Consider the following 20075-nt stretch of genomic DNA (forward strand, 5'->3'; position numbering starts at 1 on the left):
GTCAATAAGTACAGAAAAATAGAAAATACTGGGTTGTTGTAACGCAGCACTCATGGGCTCTCCCAGCTCCAAATGCACCAAAATTGATTAATAAGAACTGGAAGCAAAAATTATGGAGTTTTTCCTGGACACTGACTGATGTGAGACTTGAGGGCAACTTGCATTTTGAAAACTAATGGGAAAATGAATACGGGGTAAATGGCCTCTTGCCAGTCCTATGCAAATGCAAAGCAACTAATGCAGGAATGAGTTTCAGGAACTTAAGAAAAAATGAAGCAGAGTTTACAAATAAATTCTTAAAATTTCAAATTAACAGCAGGTTAGCTAAACAGGATAAGTGCTTGTAATATACTCGCCACCATCCATTATTTCACTTGCCAGCAGAAATACTCCCATCACCAACACCTTAATATTAGAAGATTGGCCTTTAACAGGTTATGTCAAACCTCAACGCGCATTACACAATAAATTACTCTGAAATAATCATTTTGCAACAGCTGCATCATCTGAGGAACAATAATGTAACCATGAAGGCAGCCTTACCATGTTTATAAACTCCAATGAGCAGGGACTTGTCTGAGTCTCCACCCCACCAGTCGACTGGCACATCATTGTAGTCAACATCAGGAATCCAGACTTCCAGCTTACTACACCCCAGGTGTGGGTAAGAGACACAAGGGAGGGTGGGAGACGCGAAGGGAGGAGCAGGAGGGGGAGGAGGAGGCGGAGCAGGAGGGGGAGGCGGAGAGAGGCGAAGGGGGAGGCGAAGGGGGAGGGGAGGGGGAGGCGAAGGGGGAGGGGAGGGGAGGGGGAGGGGGAGGGGGCCGAGCAGGAGGGGGAGGGGGCCGAGCAGGAGGGGGAGGGGGCCGAGCAGGAGGGGGAGGGGGCCGAGCAGGAGGGGGAGGGGGCCGAGCAGGAGGGGGAGGGGGCCGAGCAGGAGGGGGAGGGGGCCGAGCAGGAGGGGGAGGGGGCCGAGCAGGAGGGGGAGGGGGCCGAGCAGGAGGGGGAGGGGGCCGAGCAGGAGGGGGAGGGGGCCGAGCAGGAGGGGGAGGGGGCCGAGCAGGAGGGGGAGGGGGCCGAGCAGGAGGGGGAGGGGGCCGAGCAGGAGGGGGAGGGGGCCGAGCAGGAGGGGGAGGGGGCCGAGCAGGAGGGGGAGGGGGCCGAGCAGGAGGGGGAGGGGGCCGAGCAGGAGGGGGAGGGGGCCGAGCAGGAGGGGGAGGGGGCCGAGCAGGAGGGGGAGGGGGCCGAGCAGGAGGGGGAGGGAGAGGAGGCCGAGCAGAAGGGGGAGCAGGAGGCCGAGGGGGAGGGGGAGGGGGAGCAGGAGGCCGAGCGGGAGCGGGAGGGGGAGCAGGAGGCCGAGCGGGAGGGGGAGGGGGAGCAGGAGGCCGAGCGGGAGGGGGAGGGGGAGCAGGAGGCCGAGTGGGAGGGGGAGGGAGAGCAGGAGGCCGAGCGGGAGGGGGAGGGGGAGCAGGAGGCCGAGCGGGAGGGGGAGCAGGAGGCCGAGCGGGAGGGGGAGGGGGAGCAGGAGGCCGAGCGGGAGGGGGAAGGGGGGGTGGAGGAGGAGCAGGAGGCCGAGCGGGAGGGGGAGGGGGAGCCCGAGCGGGAGGGGGAGGAGCAGGAGGGGGAGAGGCAAAGAGAAATAAAGAAATAACTCCATTGAAAATCATTAATTAATAAGAATCAGTAACCAGTAAAGACAGTTGTCATGCACCAGCCCTCAACCTGCAACAGAGAACAGCTAAATTGCAGATTTACAGTTGCTCGGAGTGGCTGCCTCACCGAGTACAGGAACAGGAGCCCCTGAGAACTGTTCAGTTAGATAATGGCTGACATGTAACTCAAATCCATTTACCCACCTTTTCTCTGCCACCCTCAGCACTCTTACCCAACACAAACCCCAACAATATCAGATTTGAAATTTTCAATTGACCTCCCTCCATCCACCCACCACCTCAACAGTTTTTTTTGGAAGAGAGTTATAGATTTCCATTACCCCTTGAGTGCATTTCCCCTGAGTAGCCTAGTTCTAAGCCCCCTTGTTCTGGATTCCCCATCAGAGGAACAGTATTTCTCCATCGATCCAATTTGATTCCCATCATTTTTAGACGCTTCGGTTAGAACATCCCTAAATCTTTTAATCCTAAAGGAATACAAACTAAGTTTATGCAACCTGTTTCATTATATAAAACTTTTAGCCCTGGCATCAATCTTCAATAGGACATTTGTGACACAGGAACATAAGGCTTAGGAGGAGGAGGTCATTTGGCCCTTTGAGCCTGCCTGCTCTGCCATTAGATAAGATCATGGCTGACCTGACTGTCTCTCAACTCCACTTTCCTGTCTGCCCCTCATAACCCTTGATTCCCTGGTCTATCAAAAATCTGTCTAACTCTGCCTTGGATAAATTCAATGACCCAACCTCCACTGCTCTCTGGGGAAGAGAATTCCACAGACTAATGACCCTCAGAGACAAAAAACAAAGTCTTCATCTCAGTCATAAAAGGGAGACCTCTTATTCTTAAACTGTGTCCCCCAGTTCTAGTCTCCCCAACAAGTGGAAACATCCTCCTGGTATCCACCCTATCCAGTCCCCTCAGGATCTTATATGTTTCAATAACATCACCTCTCATTCTTCTAAACTCCAATGGGTATAGACTCAACCTGTTCAACCTTTCTCCATAAGATAAGCCCTTCATCCCAGGAATGAGTCGAGTGAACCTTCTCTGAACTGCTTCTAGTGGAATTATATCATTTTTCAAATAAGGAGACCAAATCTGTACACAGTACTCCAGATGTGGTCTCACCAAGGCCCTGTACAGCTGCAGTAAAACTTCCCTACTTTTATATTCCATTCCCCTTGTAATAATTCCAATATTCCATTTGCCTTCCTAATCACTTGCTGCACTGCATACTAACTTCTTGTGATCCATGTACCAGGGCACCCAGATCGCTCTGTGCCACTGTGTTCTGCAATCTCTCCATATAAATAAGATGCTGCTTTTCTATTCTTCCTGCCAGAGGTGACAAGTTCAGATTTTCCCACATCATACTTCATCTGCCAATTTTTTGCTCACTCACTTAACCTATCTATATCCCTTTCCAGACTCTTTGCCTCCTCTTGACAACTTATCTTCCTACCTATCTTGGTGTCATCAGCAAATTTAACTACATACATTCGGTCCCTTCATTCAAGTCATTGATGCAGACTGTAAGCAGTTGATGCCCCAGCAGTGATCCCTATGGCACTCCACTAGTTACAGCTTGACAACCTGAAAAAGACCCATTTATCCCTGCTTCCTGTTAGCTAACCAATTATCTATCCATGCTAATATTTCACCCCTACACCACAAGCTCTTATTTTGTGTAGCAACCTTTGATGTAGCATTTTATCAAATGATTTTTGGAAATCTAAGTACACATCTACAGGTTTCCCTTTATCCACGTTGCTTATTACTTCTTCAAAGAACTCTAATAAATTAGTTAAACACTATTTCCCGGTTGATGCAACTACTGGTGTAGATTTTATGCACTCTGGTCTTAAAATAATTCCAGGGTGAGCACCTGTTAAATATCTTTGGAATTTTTAATAATTCTATTTCTCCTTTTCCTACTTGAAATCACTGATCCCTTGCTTATAGTCACTGTAGCCTAACAAGGACCATTTTGCTGCTGACTGTAAGCAGGCTGTTCAGATGCCACATGCACTGATGTAGCATTTTGAATTATAGAATGATACAGCACAGAATGAGCCATTCACCCGATCATGCCTGTGTCTGATCTTAAAAACAGCCCTCCAATTAGTCCCATTTCCCTGTCTTTCCCCATAGCACTGCAAATTCTTCCATTTACAAGTATATATCCAATTCCTTTTTGACAGTTACTACTGAATATGCTTCCAGGCAATGCACTGCAAATTGCAACAATTCCTTGAGATAAAAAATGTCTCATCTTCCTTTTGGTTCGATTGTCAATCACCTTAAATCTGTTTGCTGTAGTTACTGCCTCTCCAGTCACTGAAAACAATCTCTGCTTATTTACTCTATCCAAACTCCTTACAGCTGAAAGCAGAAGAAAGTCCAGGTTGCTTCACAGAGATGCAAGAGGCGAAGAAAACAGTGAGGGGCAGTGGAGCTCAGCTCCATTTTTAACCAATACTATTCCCCAGCAGGGGAAGTGCCCTGGCCAACTTTAAACCCTTATTACGGTTTCCCATTCATCATGGTTAAAATCATTTGAAAAAAGTGATCGAGACTGAGTTAGCCTTCTTGACGTCTTCTATGGCTCAGCATCAAACTTTATAGTTCATTTACCCATGACACTGGAGCAGTTTTGCCATTTGACGTACCTCGCATCAATACCATCCAAAGCTTTGTCAGCAGCCTCTCCCAGCACCTCCTGTTTAAGGTAATACAGCATCCGGACTCGCAGCAAGACCCTTGGAATAACCACACAGAGCAAAATAAAATGAAGCTTAAGACAGAAAGGAGCAGAAACAACTTCTACTTATTTATATGCTGCCTCTCATGAACCACAGTGCTGCACAAGGTGGAGAAGATTTACAGAGCAGGAGCGAGGTCCAGTTACAAAGCAGCATGGAACAACCAAGCAAACCACTCAGTTGTGTCAAATTACTAGAAAGAACAGACTGCAGTAGCTTGAAAACAAATATTGCCACTTTCTTTAGGCAAAACTAAATGTGCTAAGTACTACCCGCTAGACTCAAGTGCCTCATTCATTCATAACTCTAAACAACACTTGGGCTCTGCTTTCCCTGCTCACACACATGTGCACTCACTTGTTGCAATGCTGTTTGAGATGTTTCTTATAGCCATCATCATGGAAGAGCACATCTGGGTTACAGCTGGCCACCCAATCAGCGTTCTTCAGCTCTGGCTGGGACAGCGGAGTTTTCATCTTCTTGCCTTTCCTCCCCCTGGGTACAGGCGCTGATAACCCTGGAAGGGAATGTAACAAGGCCTTACATTACTGAATCCACAATATCAATTACGTTTCAGCTCCAGGGTTTCCAGTTTTGCTGTAACCTCCCCCAATTCCTGCGCTCAGACACAATGTCCTGAAATGGAATCACCAACCAATTTTAAACCCATCTTTTCCCTTCTCAAGTATCGAGGGATCTATATATTTCCAGCATTTTCTACTTTTATTTCAAATTTCCAGAATTTGAAGGTGGTTCTCTATTATGAAAGGGTGCTGGAAGCAGATCCAATAATAAACTTCAAAAGGGAATTGGGTAAGTATTTGAAAAGGAAGAATTTGTAGGGCTGTAGGGAAAGACCAGGGGAATCAGACAAATTTAATAGTTCTTTCAAAGAGCCGGCACACGTACGATGGGCCGAACAGCTGTGCTGCAAGATTCTACAATTTTAATCTCCGCACTAAGGATAAGGATAAGACAGGGGAGTGGGATATGGTGGAATGCTCTTTGAAAGAGCCAGAGCAGACCTGATGGGCCGAATGTTCTCTTCCTGCACTGTAAAGATACTGTGATACTACATGTCAAGTTTGCCCCTTTACTTAAAGGTCAACAACAACATGGGGTAGTAAGGTCTGGGTCCTTCAGTGTGGAGTGCTGCCTATCTCAGCCATCTACTCAAGAGATCCCAGTTTTCAAGAGGCTGTTTTTGCCTGGTGGTGATCCAAAATTTTGGCTCTCACCTCCTGACCTGCTCGAGAGTTCACACAGTCATGCAGCCTATCGTGCCTAGTTTAGAGTGTAGCTGGTGCTGATTTTGATGAGTCAGCTTTTCAAATGATCTAGACTCCAGTATACTGCACAACAGGCATCCAGAGTCTCCACAGCTACCCATTAGTTAGGAAGCCAGTATACTTTGCACAACTAGTAAAGCAACAATATATGTAAGACAGTCTGGGGCCACTGGCAGCCCGTCACTACCTGCTCCCTTGATCCATGCTCACCCCTCTCTCAGTATTTCACACAATGGTACAAATATTCACTCATAGAAAGGCCATTTGTACCATCTGTTGTCAATATCTGCTCCACATCGGAATTACCAATCAGAATCCCATTTTCTAGTGCCTTCCCCATGCTCTTGAATGTTTAGATCCCTCTGAAATAGTGTGGCCAACTCAACTTCCACATCGGGTATAGCTTTCCACGTTTGAATAACTTTGTGAGCCATCTCTATCTGCCCTCTGAGTTGCGGTTTAATTTGCACGAGACAAATTCAACAGAAAGCAGAATTAGGGTTGAGATCTCAACTAAAATCTCAGGACTAAATCTGCCACAAGCAATCTCATACCTGAGTGATTGTGCAGTGCTTGGTTCTGTCCATCTTTTGTGGGAGTAATAAGATCCCAGATGAAGCTTTTGATCTTCTCATCCCCTTTGTAGTGTTTCAGGCAATAAACCAGAAGAGTGCGACAAATGGTCTCCATGTCCTTCTCTGTCAGGTGCCACTTGAATCGTCCATGCGACAGGATGTCCTTCCATCGACCCCACCTGCAACATAGGATGATGAGGGTCCCACCACCACTTCAGATGACAGCTTTGATCAAACAGCAGCCCTGCAACTCGCCACTAATTCCAAACATCATTATGGAAAGTAGAAATGTTAGGCTGGAGCTATAATCTCCTCTAAAGCCAACTCCATGCTGCAACAGAACTCTGGAGTCAGGTTCTACTGAGGAAAGAGTCAGACAGCAGGCATGGGTGTGGAGACAGGGCCAGGCCAGATCCCTCTGCTTTTCTTTCTACAATTTCAATTATCTATTGCCTTAAAGGATATTTGCAAATGGAACTACAGTTGGTCAATAATGAGGTCAGTGGCAGTTTCTACTGTTCTAACACAAAGGCAGTATTTACTATACCACTGTGGACCAAGCTTTCAAACCATGATTAAATTCAATTAAGAGGTACAGAGTTGGTACAGAGGTAGTTTTATTTTTTACTGATCAAAGTGATATCAGGATTGGAAAGTGAAATAATTCCCTTTTCAGGAACCAGCATTAGCAACAGGGTTAACACCTTTCACATCATGTCCAATCTAAAAGGAACGGTCATCATGACATGAACTCTGACATTGAGGCCACTTCACAAAAGTTCATCAATAGCCCCAGCGACAACATGTTCAAACAGAGTCACATAGACAAGTGGAATTATAAAATGGTTTTAAAAGCAAGGTTTGAGCATTCAGTTTGCCACCTGGACCAAAACTGGACAGGGGTAACACTGGTCAGCATCGCGGTTCCTGGGGACATCAAAGTTGAATGTGTCACCTAGTGATATCTATAAACCCCTCTCCCCTTTTGTACCTCTGATGTACCACAGTCAGCCTCACCCACTTTGACTGCAGGAAGCAGCAGGACAAGCATCAAAGCCTGTTTCACAAAGTAAGTTCCATTCTCCCTCCCAGAACAAACTCTTCTCTTCTCCTACCCAGTTCCTAGCTGATCCAGTGGTGTAAAAGATCCCACAGCACTATTTCAAATTGCAGAGGAGTTTTCCCCCGTGCCCTGGCTCAATCAATAAAACTGATACAGATTATCTAGTCATTATCATTTTGCTGCTCGTGGGACCTTCCTGTGTGCAAATTAGCTGCTGTGGTTACTGCATTATACCAGTAAATACACTTCAAAATGCTTAATTGGCTGCAAAGTGTTTTGGAATGTGCTGAGGTCGAGGAAGGTAAACTGGAACTGCAAGTCAGTTTTTCTTGCTTAAACTCATTTCACTTTTTAATCCAATTAACTCCAAGAGGAATCCTGTGCGCACACTCACCCAAATATCAGCAGGTTCTTTTCCACCCGAAAGCACTCTGCTCGGAGGTATCGGCGGGTCTTGTCATGAAGACGGCGAGACCTCGAAGGTCTATCTTCACTGTCACTGTCGAGCTCGGAGAACTCCATCAACTCATCGTCCTCAAATGAATTGTAGTGTTTTGTCTGTTTCCTGACACGTGGTGTGTCAATTACCAAGCTGTCCTGTGACAGACACCAGATGTACATCATTACTCCCTTTAACATGAACTCTGTCCCAGCCACACTCCACCACCCCAGCTATTCATTAAGGCTCAACAAGATCATGTGCAACATGGATGTTCTACCAGCATCAGCAATTCTCAAACTTTTTTCATTGAAGAAACTCTTTTCAAATGGATTCGTTATCAGGGACACAGACCCCACAACCAAATTCTAATACTATATAATGTTCATTATGTGAAAGTAGTGCATGGTTTGATAATACTTTTTTAAAATATGCTTTTTACTGACAGATCTCAGTAAGATGGGTGTGCCTGCTATTCACTGCAGATCCTGTTTATCTTTGTCTAGGGAGCAGGACAGGGCAAGCAGTGTGCGGGGGAAACAGAGCATGTCTGCGATTGCTACTCTTGACCACATTGAGAAAAGCACAATAGAAATGAAAGTCAGTCTTTATTTTCTTTGCTTAACTCAGTTCAGTTTGTTTCCAATTCAATCCCATGGGAATTCTGTCACCCACCTGTATGGCTGATCCACCATTGCAGGTCCCTGGAAGGTCTCTGTGGATCCTCAATTTGAGAATCACTGTGCTAGATACTGAACTTTAAACCTCATACTTTGCCAATAAGATCATTTATGTCTATCGCACACCAACTTCCCTACATATTAGCATCTCTACAGATTCTACTTGATTGTTCCCATGCCCCCCTCGCTGGCCTTCCCCCATCTACACTCCATAATCTCCAATTTATCCAAAATGCAGCCACTCAGATCCTGCCCCACAATAAATCATGCTCACCAATCACTCCTGCCCTTGCTGAGTTACATTGGTCTCCTGACTTTCAACACATTAAATTGAAAGTTTTGTTTTTATTAATTCATGGGATGTGGGCGTCGCTGGCAAGGCCAGCATTTATTGCCCATCCTTAATTGCTCTCGAGAAGGTGGTGGTGAGCTGCCTTCTTGAACCACTGCAGTCCATGAGATGTAGGTACATCCACAGTGCTGTTAGGGAGGGAGTTCCAGGATTTTGACCCAGGGACTGTGAAGGAACGGCGATATAGTTTCAAGTATGGATGGTGAGTGACTGGAGGGGAACTTCCAGGTGGTGGTGTTCCCATGTTTCTGCTGCCCTTGTCTTTCTAGATGGTAGTGGGTTTGGGAGATTCGGTCTAAGGAGCCTTGGCGAAATCCCACAGTGCATCTTGTAGATGGTACACACTGCTGCCACTGTGCTTCATTGGTGGGGGGAGTGAATGTTTGTGGATGTGGTGCCAATCAAGTGGGCTGCTTTGTCCTGGACGGTGTCAAGCTTCTTCAGTGTTGTGGAAGCTGCACTCATCCAGGCAAGTGGAGAGTATTCCATCACACTCCTGACTTGTGCCTTGTAGATGGTAGACAGGCTTTGAGGAGTCAGGGTGTGAGTTACTCGTCGCAAGATTCCTCTGACCTGCACTTGCAGCCGTAGTATTTATATGGCTAGTCCAGTTCAGTTTCTGGTCAATGGTAATCCCCAAGATGTTGACAGTGGGGGATTCAGCGATGGTAATGTCATTGAACGTCAAGGGGAGATGGTTAGGTTCTCTCGTGTGGTGGTTACTTGCCACTTGTCAGCCCAAGCCTGGATATTGTTCAGGTCTTGCTGCATTTGGACACAGACTGCTGCAGTATCTGAGGAGTCGTGAATGGTGCTGAACATTGTGCAATCATCGGCGAACATCCCCACTTCTGACCTTATGATGGAAAGGAGGTCATTGATGAAGTAGCTGAAGATGAGGACTCTGTACTCTGAGGAACTCCTGCCGTGATGTCCTGGAACTTAGATGATTGACCTCCAACAACCACCACCATCTTTCTTCGTACTAGGTATGACTCCAACCGTCGGACAGTTTTCCTCCTGATTCCCATTGACTCCAGTTTTGCTAGGGCTCCTTGATGCCACACTCAGTCAAATGCTGCTTTGATGTCAAGGGCAGTCACTCTCACCTCACCTCTGGAGATCAGCTCTTTTGTCCATGTTTGAACTGAGGCTGTAATGAGGTCAGGAGCTGAGTGATCCTGAGGAACCCAAACTGAGCGCCAGTGAGCAGGTTATTTCTAAGTAAGTGCCGCTTGATAGCACTGTTGATGTCCCCTTCCAACGTGTTACTGATGATCAAGAGTAGACTGATGGGGCAGTATTTGGCTGGGTTGGATTTGTCCTGATTTTTGTGTACAGGACATACCTGGGCAATTTTCCACATAGCTGGGTAGTTGCCAGTGTCGTAGCTGTACTGGTGCAGCTTGCCTAGGGGTGCGGCAAATTCTGGAGCACAAGTCTTCAGTACTATTGCTGGAATAGTGTCAGGCCCCATGGCCTTTGCAGTATCCAGTGCCTTCAGCTGTTTCTTGATATCAGGTGGAATAAATCGAATTGGCTGAAGACTGGCATCTGTGATACTGGGGACCTCCGGAGGATGCCAAGGTGGATCATCCGCTCAGCACTTATGGCTGAAGATCGTAGCAAATGCTTCAGCCTTATTTTTTCAATTGCTGTGCTGGGCTCCTCCATCATTGAGGATGGGGATATCTGTGGAGCCTCCTCCTCCGCTGAGTTGTTTAATTGTCATCCACCATTCACAACTCAATGTGGCAGGACTGCAGAGCTTAGATCTGATCTGTTGGTTGTGGAATCGCTTAGTTCTATCTGCACATGCTTACACTGTTTGGCTTACGCTGTTTCTATTTCTTAAGGACTTAAGAAATAGAAACAGGAGTAGGTCATTCAGCCCACTGCACCTACTCCACCATTCAATAAGTTAATTACTGAACTTCTATATTAATCCACTTGCCTGTCCCATTCATTCTCATATCCATCGACTCCTTCAGTATCCAAAAATCTATCGATCCATCTTGAACATACTCAATGATATGAATCCACATGCTTCGAGTAGAGAATCCCAAAGATTCACAACCTTCTGAGTGAAGAAATCTCTCATCACAGTCTAAAATGGCTCACCCTTACTCTGAAATTTGGATCCAAGTTACAGACTTTCAGTCAAGGGAAACAGCTTCTCCACATCTAGCATATCGAATTGTCTAAGGATTTTATATGTATCAATGAGGCCACGTTTCATTCTTCTAAATTCCAGGGAATATAGGCCCATTCTACTCAATCTCTTCTCATCCCAGGAATCAGTCCATTGAACCTTTACCACATGCCCCATGAGGCGAAAAATCCTTCCTTCGGCAAAGAGGCCAAAACTATACATAGTACTCCAGGTCTCTCCAAAGTCAATTACAGCAAGACTTCCTCCTTCTTATACTGCAATGCTCTTGCAATACAGGCGAACATGCAGTTTGCCTTGCTATATTTGTCCTCCGATGTCTCCTCAACCTTGCCCCACCCAACCTTGGCAACATTCTCCAAATTTACTCTCCCTCTGCAAACTCAAGTCCTCTGAGCTTCTCTCTACCCCACCATTTGCAGCAGAGCTTTCAGCCACCTGTTCTTAGGCAAGCCCACCCCTTCTCTCTCTCTTTCCCCTGCTTTGGTTTACATTTAAAAATGTGCCAACAATTATGTCTGAAAAAGGTCCTGCAGATGCAATCAAATGAATGAGCAGTTTTTTGGTGTACTAGCTGAGGGAGAATTGAAATTCTTTTTTTTCCAACTTGATCTCTAATGCCCACATGTATAGGCAAATGGAGCATTAATTTAACATTTCACTTAATGGATATAAACAAACCGAGCCACAACCTCACTGTTTATAACTGCAACTGCACAGTACCATTATACTTAATTAATTTTTTTTTAATTCATGGGATGTTGGTGTCACTGGTAAGGGCAGCATTTACTGCCCATCCCTAACTGACAGTCAGGCCTAACTGTGACATTCTAGGCCATTTCAGAGGGCAGTTAAGAGGCAACCACATTGCTGTGGGCTGTAGGCCAGATTGGGTAAGGACAGCAGATTTCCTTCCCTACAGGACATTAGTGAATAATCTGGGTCCTTATAACAATCCACTAGTTTCATGGTCATTATTACAGATACTAGCTTTTTATTCCAGGTTTCGTTATTAACTGGATTTAACTGCCGTGCTGGGGGTTTGAACGCATGTCTCCAACTCAATAGTCCAAGCCTCTGGGTTATTAGTCCAGTACCATAACCACATTGCTACTGTTCCCTCCAATGGTTGTCAAGTGGTGTTACACAGAGGAAGTCAGGACCAAGTGTCTTCAGAGAAAGTGGGGTTATGTAGCGGGTGATAGGTTGGGTGGCACAGATGTAATTCAGTCCTATTTTAAAGTCATTCATTCTGTCCTTACTTGTATTATAAATTCCTATGTCAACATTTCTATAAGTAACTATGTAAACTTGTCACATTGTAATTACACATTCCTGCCTGCAGAGGGACTACAAGGCACAGAGACAATAAATTTTCAATACATTATAGATATACAGCCTTACAAGAACAGGACAAATCCAATGCGGTCAATTACCGCCCCATCAGTCTACTCTTGATCATCAGTAAAGTGATGGAAGGGGTCATCAACAGTGCTATCAAATGGCACTTGCTTAGCAATGACCTGCTCACTGACGCTCAGTTTGGGTTCTGCCAGGGCCACTCAGCTCCTGACTTCATTACAGCCTTGGTTCAAACATGGGCAAAGGAGCTGAACTCCAGAGGTGAGGTGAGAGTGACTTCCCTTGACATCAAGGCAGCATTTGGCCAACTGTGGCCCCAACAAACTGGAGTCAATGGGAATCAGGGGAAAAACTCTCTGCTGGTTGGAGTCATACCTAGCACAAAGGAAGATGGTTGTGGTTGTTGGAGGTCAATGATCTCAATTCCAGGACACCACTGCAGGGGTTCCTCAGAATAGTGTCCTCAGCCCAACCATCTTCAGCTGCTTCATCAATGACCTTCCTTCCATTATAAGGTTAGAAGTGGAGATGTTCACTGAGGATTGCACAACAATTGCAGCGAGTAACTCACTTCCTGACTCCCCAAAGCCTGTCCACCATCTACAAGGCAGAAGTCAGGAGTGTGATGGAAAACTCTCCACTTGACTGGATGAGTGCAGCTCCAACAACACTCAAGAAGCTCAACACCATCCAGTTCTTAATTCTATTTCTCGCTGAGACTGGGAACTTCCTTGCAGTGAATAAGGAAGATGAAAGACACAACAGGGCCAAGACCAGAGCAGATAAAAGCAAAATACTGCGGATGTTGGAAATCTGAAATAAAAGACCAGAGCAGCATTGGCATTCTGCTTCAGATGGCACCTGATTTAAAGAGCAACCCAAGAGACAGGGATTAAAAAATGTTGAATAATCCTAGTCAGAAGGGCTGGTCCAGTAGAGGAGCCCCAGGTGGGCCATTACAACAGAGGGCAGCTGGGGACTGGCCTCAGGATTATTTCTAGCATCCTGACTATCCCTGTAATGCTTTTTGAGATAATGACATGTATGAACCCCTTGCCCAAGATAAGTACCGAAGAAGCCACTTACTTTTCCATTTTTCGACTCAATATCCAGCTCTGCAATTTTGGCCCATTTTTGCCAGAAGTTGGGGTCGTCTAAAGAGATATCAGTTCTATTCCCTGAAGCCACGAAACTGGCCTGGAGCAGAAACAAATCACAGCAGAGATCCTGAGGTGTTTATTTAAACAACAGTTCTTTGTAATGGAGCTATAAAGGCTACAAGTGACAAACAGATATAAAAAGGGTCTGCAAATGATATTAAATTTACTTAACCAGGGCACAATCCTAGACTTACAAAGGACGTATGAGGAGAACTAAATTAAGTAGCACAACATGTTTGGGTCATGGTATGCACCTGAAGATAAATGCGTCGAACAGCATGCTGAAAACAGACCTGAATGAACGCACCGAGTACAAAATGATGTAGAATTAGCACTTTGAGAACCTTGCGACCCAACATTCTGAGGTGCAGGGAGAATGCTGACCATTCAACATGATGGATCTCAAAATGATGCTAGATTACATCATGATCCTTAGGAACAGGGGTTGTTGCTAGACTGGCATAATGTGTTCTAACATGTGGCCTCACATTTAACTCTAATCAGGGGAGCTCAATGAGTCCTTCCTGGGGAACACTCCCTTTCTCCCAAGGGAGAAGTGGTCACTGCATATGAGTAGAGTCTTCAAACTACATTAAGACATAGATTAAGACTCTAATATGTTAATTAAATGGGGGAAGTAAGCCGAGTTTCAAAATTAATTTCTTCTTCCCACTGTTCCCGCTGTCTTGTGGCAATGACTTAAAAAGTCTTCCGCTAGTTGGGGAATCAGTGGCGAGATGCCAATAATTTAAAATAAACACTCAGTTAGGAGAGAGATTAGGAGGAATGTCTTTACAGAGTTATTGCAGCATGAAATGGTTTGCCACAGGGAGTGGTTAAACAGAGTTATGGAGAAAGAGTGGGGCAGTGCGGCTAGTTTGGAATTGATAACAAGGGTATGGGGAAAGAGTGTCCGTGGCATTTTTTTGGGATTACTCTGGCAAAGATCTGGCACAGGCATGACGGGATGAATGCCCTGTGTGTGTGCTGTAAATTGTTATAGTTCTCCACTGCTGTGGCAAGATTCCTATATGACTCCAATGTTCACCCAAGTAGACTATCGCGGTAGATGAGGCAAGAAGATGTGACAGTGAATGTTGGCAGGTCATTCAATGGCGGGGAATGGGAGAGAGAAATGGGGAACATAGCAACTGAGCCCTTCCATCCAATACCCATACCAGGATCAAATTCCACAGTTTTCTGTTTTGCAAGGTTCAATACCACAATGTGCAATGCACTCTCAGCTATCATTCAGTGCAATAGCAAGCAGATTGAGGTTTCCTGAGTTTTCGTTTCCTCTTCCAATAATACCAAGCATTAGAATATTCTATTCACTCTTGCCCTTACAAACCACTAACTGCAAAACCTGCTATGAACAAGGCACACAGGAAATCCTGAAAAGGTTAGTCATCTTCTGCGACAGAAACATACAAACATATGAATTAGGAGCAGCAATAGGCCATTTTAAGTGGGATGCGTAAAACTGTGACGGAAAGCTGCTACTAACCTTTGCAAATGTGGAGCCCTTCCCTTCCGATTCAATGGTGATGGTGCGAGTTCGACGAAGTAGTATCTGATCAATGTCCTCTTCACAAAATTTTGATCCCTCATCCTCCTCATCCATCAGAGCTCCATATGCTCCTTTACGAAGCAGATCTTCCACTTCGATCTTAGACAATGGCTGTACCTGCACAAGCACAGGAAGATACCAGACTTCAAATGTGACAGTCACAATCGACTCCAAGTCTCATCCCATCCTGATCTGGAAACATATCACTGTTCCTTCATTGCCGCTGGGTCAAAAACCTGGAACTCCCTTCCTAACAACACTGTGGATGTACCTACACCACATGGACTGCAGCGGTTCAAGGAGGCAGCTCACCACCCCCTTCGCAAGGGCAACTAGGGATGGGTAATAAATGCTGGCCCAGCCAGCAAAGCCCACATCTTATGAATGAATAAAAATTAAATAAAAAATAACAGCACTGTGGGTCTACCACTGAGAATGCAGCAGTTCAAGAAGGATGCATACCATCACCTTCTCAAAATCGATTTAGGATAGAAAATAAATGCTGGCTTTGCCAGCAACATTCACATCCCATGAATGAATAAATAAAAATAGCAAGCTGTCCTGACCAGCATGGAAGCCAACTGGGAAATAATTGGGAGTTGCAGAGAGGGGCAACAGGAAAGGATTTTGCATGTAACAGGCTTCCCCTTAGCTTATCTTTCCAATCCATATAGTTTCACTTTCTGCAACTGAGCAAACCAGTAAGTGGATGAGATACTCCCGGATTCCGCTCAATGCCACTCTGGGATCAGTGGTTATGCAATGCAGTGCAAAGTATCGTACAGAAAGTTAATGGGCATCTGCCCACACTTTCTGTGGGCACCCACATTCTGCATGTCTCTGGGGAATGTTTGATGGAACATTTCAGAGGGAGCTTTAATCTGCATCTAATCTGTGTTGCACAAGCCTTGGGAGTGTTTCATGGGAGTGTAGAGGGAGCTTTACTTTGTATCTAACTCTGTGCTGATCTTGCCTGGGGGTGTCTGATGGGACAGTGTAGAGAAACTTTATTCTGTATCTAACCCCATGCCTAGCCTGCCCTGCGAGTATTTGATGGGGACAGTGTAGATGGAACTTTACTCTGTATCTAACCCTGTGCTGAACGTGCCCTGGGAGCATTTGATGGGGACAGTGTAGAGGGAGCTTTGACCTGTACTGTATTTGGCTTGGGACACAGGGCCCTTGAAACAGAAAGCCATTCCAATCTCAGCACCACGATCCCCACCTTAGCAAGCACATGCATTCCAAAATAAGTTGTGCTTTCAGTAGTGTATAAAGACACCTTACCCCATTAGTGTTTCCTTTGCGATTCATTGCTTGCAGTACAGCTCTGTCAAGACCCAGCTTGAGGCTGGCCTTATCAAACATCTCTCGCTCATACGAGTTGCGAGTTATTAGGCGATACACTTGAACTGCTTTATTCTGTCCTATCCGATGACATCGGGCCTGAGCCTGGAAACAAGGAAAAGGACTGAAGCTGTTCAGGTAGAGGTAATCTCTTGAAGACACAACACATTCAGATCACCAAGTACCGTGGTGAGGTGAAGCAAATTATTTAATATGCCAAGCAACATAATGGTTGGGCCATCTTCTGATTCGACTTTCCTTAGCTTCATTCACTGCCTGTCCAGGAAATCAACCTAGTTGTTACTATCATGAGGTGTATAAGATTATTATAGTTCAGGACTGTAGCTTTAAATTTAGGGTAAATGAGGGGGGTCATGTGACCTGCTCTGCAGTCTGAGACACAGTAAGCCTGGGTGATTTGATTGTTAACAATCGAAGGAAGGCTTAGATTGTTTTACTGAGAAGCTGCAAGGTATTTATGCTTAGAGATAATGGCAGCAAATCTCTGGGGAAAGTCTCCCCAAATCCCAGAAAAGTGTTAAAAGTACCAAGCTGTCAACAGTTGTGCTGTAAACTGCCCCTTTACTTCTAAGATGAAAGGGAGTTGGGATAAAGGATAGGTAATGAGCATTTCTACCCAAGATACTAGGTAAATGTGATGCACTTCGCCATGGGGAAGAGAACAGAGGAAGACATTTTTGAGATCAGGTTACAGGCTTCCCTACAATTCAATGAATATCACAGACAGCAGACGTTATGTGCAGTCAGCAGAGCAAAGAGGCTGCTTGGCCGGATGCAGGAGGGAGATGGCAAGTGGGGGATGGTAGCTGAAGAATCATCAGAACAGGCTTTACTGCTGCTGATGGATTTAAGAAACTCTCCGAAATCTGAGGAAAGTGCTTCAAAGTTAAAACTCAGCAAGGCTGGGATATAGGAACCCACTGGAAGCAACTGTGGATTATTTGCTAAAAGATCTAATGCTATGGAGAGTGTGGTGGGTAATAAGTATACAACAGGAATGTCATTTTCTGTAGTTCAAGTACAAGTTGCCTACAAAAAGAAAATAGCGTTCAGTAAACAATGTATTTTTAGTCATCCATTACAGTAAAAGTTTTAAAACATTGAAATCTTCTCGGCTCATTCTTTCAGCTAATAACTGGAAGTTTGAATCTTTTCTTTAAAAAAGTTACCGGTCTCTACAGAGATTATAATTAGGTCCTCTGCATTGACAGATGGAAAATTAGTAGATACCTTCATACAGCAACACTGTCAAATCCAGCACCAGAACTAAAGGCACTCCCACCCCAAAGAAACACAAGCAGCTCTCCAACTACCCAAAGAATGTCTTCTCTTCAACCATTTACAATAATCTTACTGACAGACATATTCCTTTATTCTCTGTCTTGGCAGTTGTTTTATCACATGCCGCCCCCTCCAACCGGACACCCTCCGCCACCCTTCCATCCGGACACACTCTTTCAGATACAAGCCCACCAAATTTTCCTGTTTGCCTGGGTAGTTTATATCAGTCTCTCATAAAACCTCTGCTCATCCTTCACACCATTCAGGTACCACCCTCCTTATCTGCCTCTCACTTCACTAGCATCAATTTCCCAGACAGTAACACCAACAATTAGTAAAAGGAGATAAAGAACAAAAGGGAAAGTCTGTAATTGGGCAAAGCAGGAGAGATTATATACCAAAGGGGTTGATGGTCCAAGGCAAAGGGAAGTAGTAATGAGAGGTTGATGCGCCAAACAGCAACAGCGCCACCTTTGTCAGCAGGTTTGATGACACTGTTGGGAATTTTGTCATTTAATTTCTCCTGCCTTTCACCCTGTCACAGACCTTTCTTTCTGTTCTTTTTCCCAACCTCCCCCACTTATCACTTGCTTAAAATTTTTAAAACTCTAACTTTTCCAAGTTCTGATGAAAGGTCACTGATCTGAAACATTACCTGTTTCTCTTTACACAGATGCTACCAGGCCTGAGTATTTCCAGCATTTTCTGTTTTTATTTCAGATTTTAAGCATCTGCAATATACTAATACCAACAACTTGCCTTGTGACTCCTAAATAGTAAGTCCATATTGTAACTTTTCAACCCTCGTTATAATTAGCCTTATTACTTCTGTTTTGTTTTTGTGAATTAAACAATCCTCAATTAGTGCTTCTCCTTTGTTGACTAATTAAATGCGTTCACAGCAAGCAAATCTATCAGACATCCCCGAAGGATTTCACAGGCCACAACTAACCCAGAGGCTACCCCACATTGAGCTTTGATAAACGCTCAGGAAGAGGATTAGTGATAGAATCAGAGTGGAATGTCTATACAGCTCTAAGGGAAGATCAAACAGCATTACTCCCAGTGGAGGAACTTCCCCTGTGTAGCTTACTGCAAGACTCACCTGCAGGTCATTCTGTGGGTTCCAATCCGAATCGAAGATGATACAAGTGTCTGCCGCAGTAAGATTGATACCAAGGCCTCCCGCTCTGGTGCAGAGCAGAAACACAAAGCGGTCGGAGTCTGGTTTCGAAAAACGGTCGATTGCAGCCTGTCTCAGGTTCCCCCTTACCCTGCCATCAATGCGCTCATAGGTGTATCTAAAGCATTTAAAAATAGACAATGGTTGATAACTTAAACTAGCGAGTTTGCACTTCTTGGAACCTTACAAATCAGACTGAAACCATGCGGCCCTTTATGCCTGCTCTTTGAAAAAGCTACCTAATTAGTCCCACTCGCCTGTTCTTTCCCCTTAATCATGCAAATGTTTTCTTTTCAAGTATATACTCAATTCCTTCTTGAAAGGTACTGAAACTGCTTCAAACACCCCATCAGGCAGCGCATTGTGACTCCAGTGTGTACAAACTATAGGATGCACTACATCAACTCACCCATGTTGTTTCAACAGCTCCTATCACTAAGAAAGGGCAAGAGCAGCACCACGTCAAAGTCATATACCATTCTGACTTGGTGAGATATCATTTATCAATGTTGGGTCAATTTACTATCTGATATCCAGTGGGGATGACTGGCCAGCCATCAGGAATAGACACTGGCTGATTTTTACTCCTTTCCCTAATGCAGGAAGGTTCAAATTCTGACTCCAATGAAGTCAAACACTAGCAAAACTAGGAATTAAAGCCAATCTGTATGGTTTAGTGCTTTTATCCACTAGGCAAGCAAGAGAGCTACAATCACAACATCTGAATAGGTTAGAGTACACTTTTAAGTCCATCAAATTAACAATGACAAAAAGGACTAATTTATAACATAGACCACCAGCCATTCAGAATAATTCTTGGTGGCAGTCATGTTCTTTATGACTAAGCAATGCGCATAATGGAGGCGGCGGCTTGGGCCCAGCAAGCAGAAGGGCTCTCACCGTCTGTGGATGAGGTAATCTTCGAGTATGTCCAGGCAGCGCACCATCTGGGAGAAAATCAGCACCTTGTGTCCGCCAGCAATCAGTTTGGGTAACAGTTTGTCGATCAGCACCAATTTACCCGCTGCCTGAATCATGGCCTGCAGCTGAAAATCTGGAGCATCGGGGTTGTGCACTTCACGGAATTCATCCAGGATTTTCTCCTCAGCACCTACCAGGAATCAAAATTCAAATTCTGATTAAGC

General features: G+C 45.1%; 1 protein-coding gene across 3 annotated transcripts in view; it reads right to left on the reverse strand.

The window, feature by feature from the left end:
• The window catches only part of chd6 (chromodomain helicase DNA binding protein 6), a 248364-nt gene that overhangs the window by 46659 nt on the left and 181630 nt on the right, over positions 1–20075 (reverse strand). For all 3 annotated transcript variants that reach the window (XM_078554815.1, XM_078554814.1, XM_078554813.1), the window contains 10 exons: positions 19831–20041; positions 18853–19048; positions 16386–16550; positions 15036–15215; positions 13455–13565; positions 7760–7962; positions 6282–6481; positions 4796–4955; positions 4346–4435; positions 544–647 (listed from right to left, as the gene is read on the reverse strand). In XM_078554815.1, coding sequence (XP_078410941.1) covers positions 544–647; positions 4346–4435; positions 4796–4955; positions 6282–6481; positions 7760–7962; positions 13455–13565; positions 15036–15215; positions 16386–16550; positions 18853–19048; positions 19831–20041 — 1620 coding nt within the window. The remainder of the gene's footprint in view (positions 1–543; positions 648–4345; positions 4436–4795; positions 4956–6281; positions 6482–7759; positions 7963–13454; positions 13566–15035; positions 15216–16385; positions 16551–18852; positions 19049–19830; positions 20042–20075) is intronic.

The sequence above is a fragment of the Cetorhinus maximus genome, chromosome 13 (assembly GCF_964194155.1).
Source record: "Cetorhinus maximus chromosome 13, sCetMax3.hap1.1, whole genome shotgun sequence".
Classification (NCBI taxonomy): domain Eukaryota; kingdom Metazoa; phylum Chordata; class Chondrichthyes; order Lamniformes; family Cetorhinidae; genus Cetorhinus; species Cetorhinus maximus.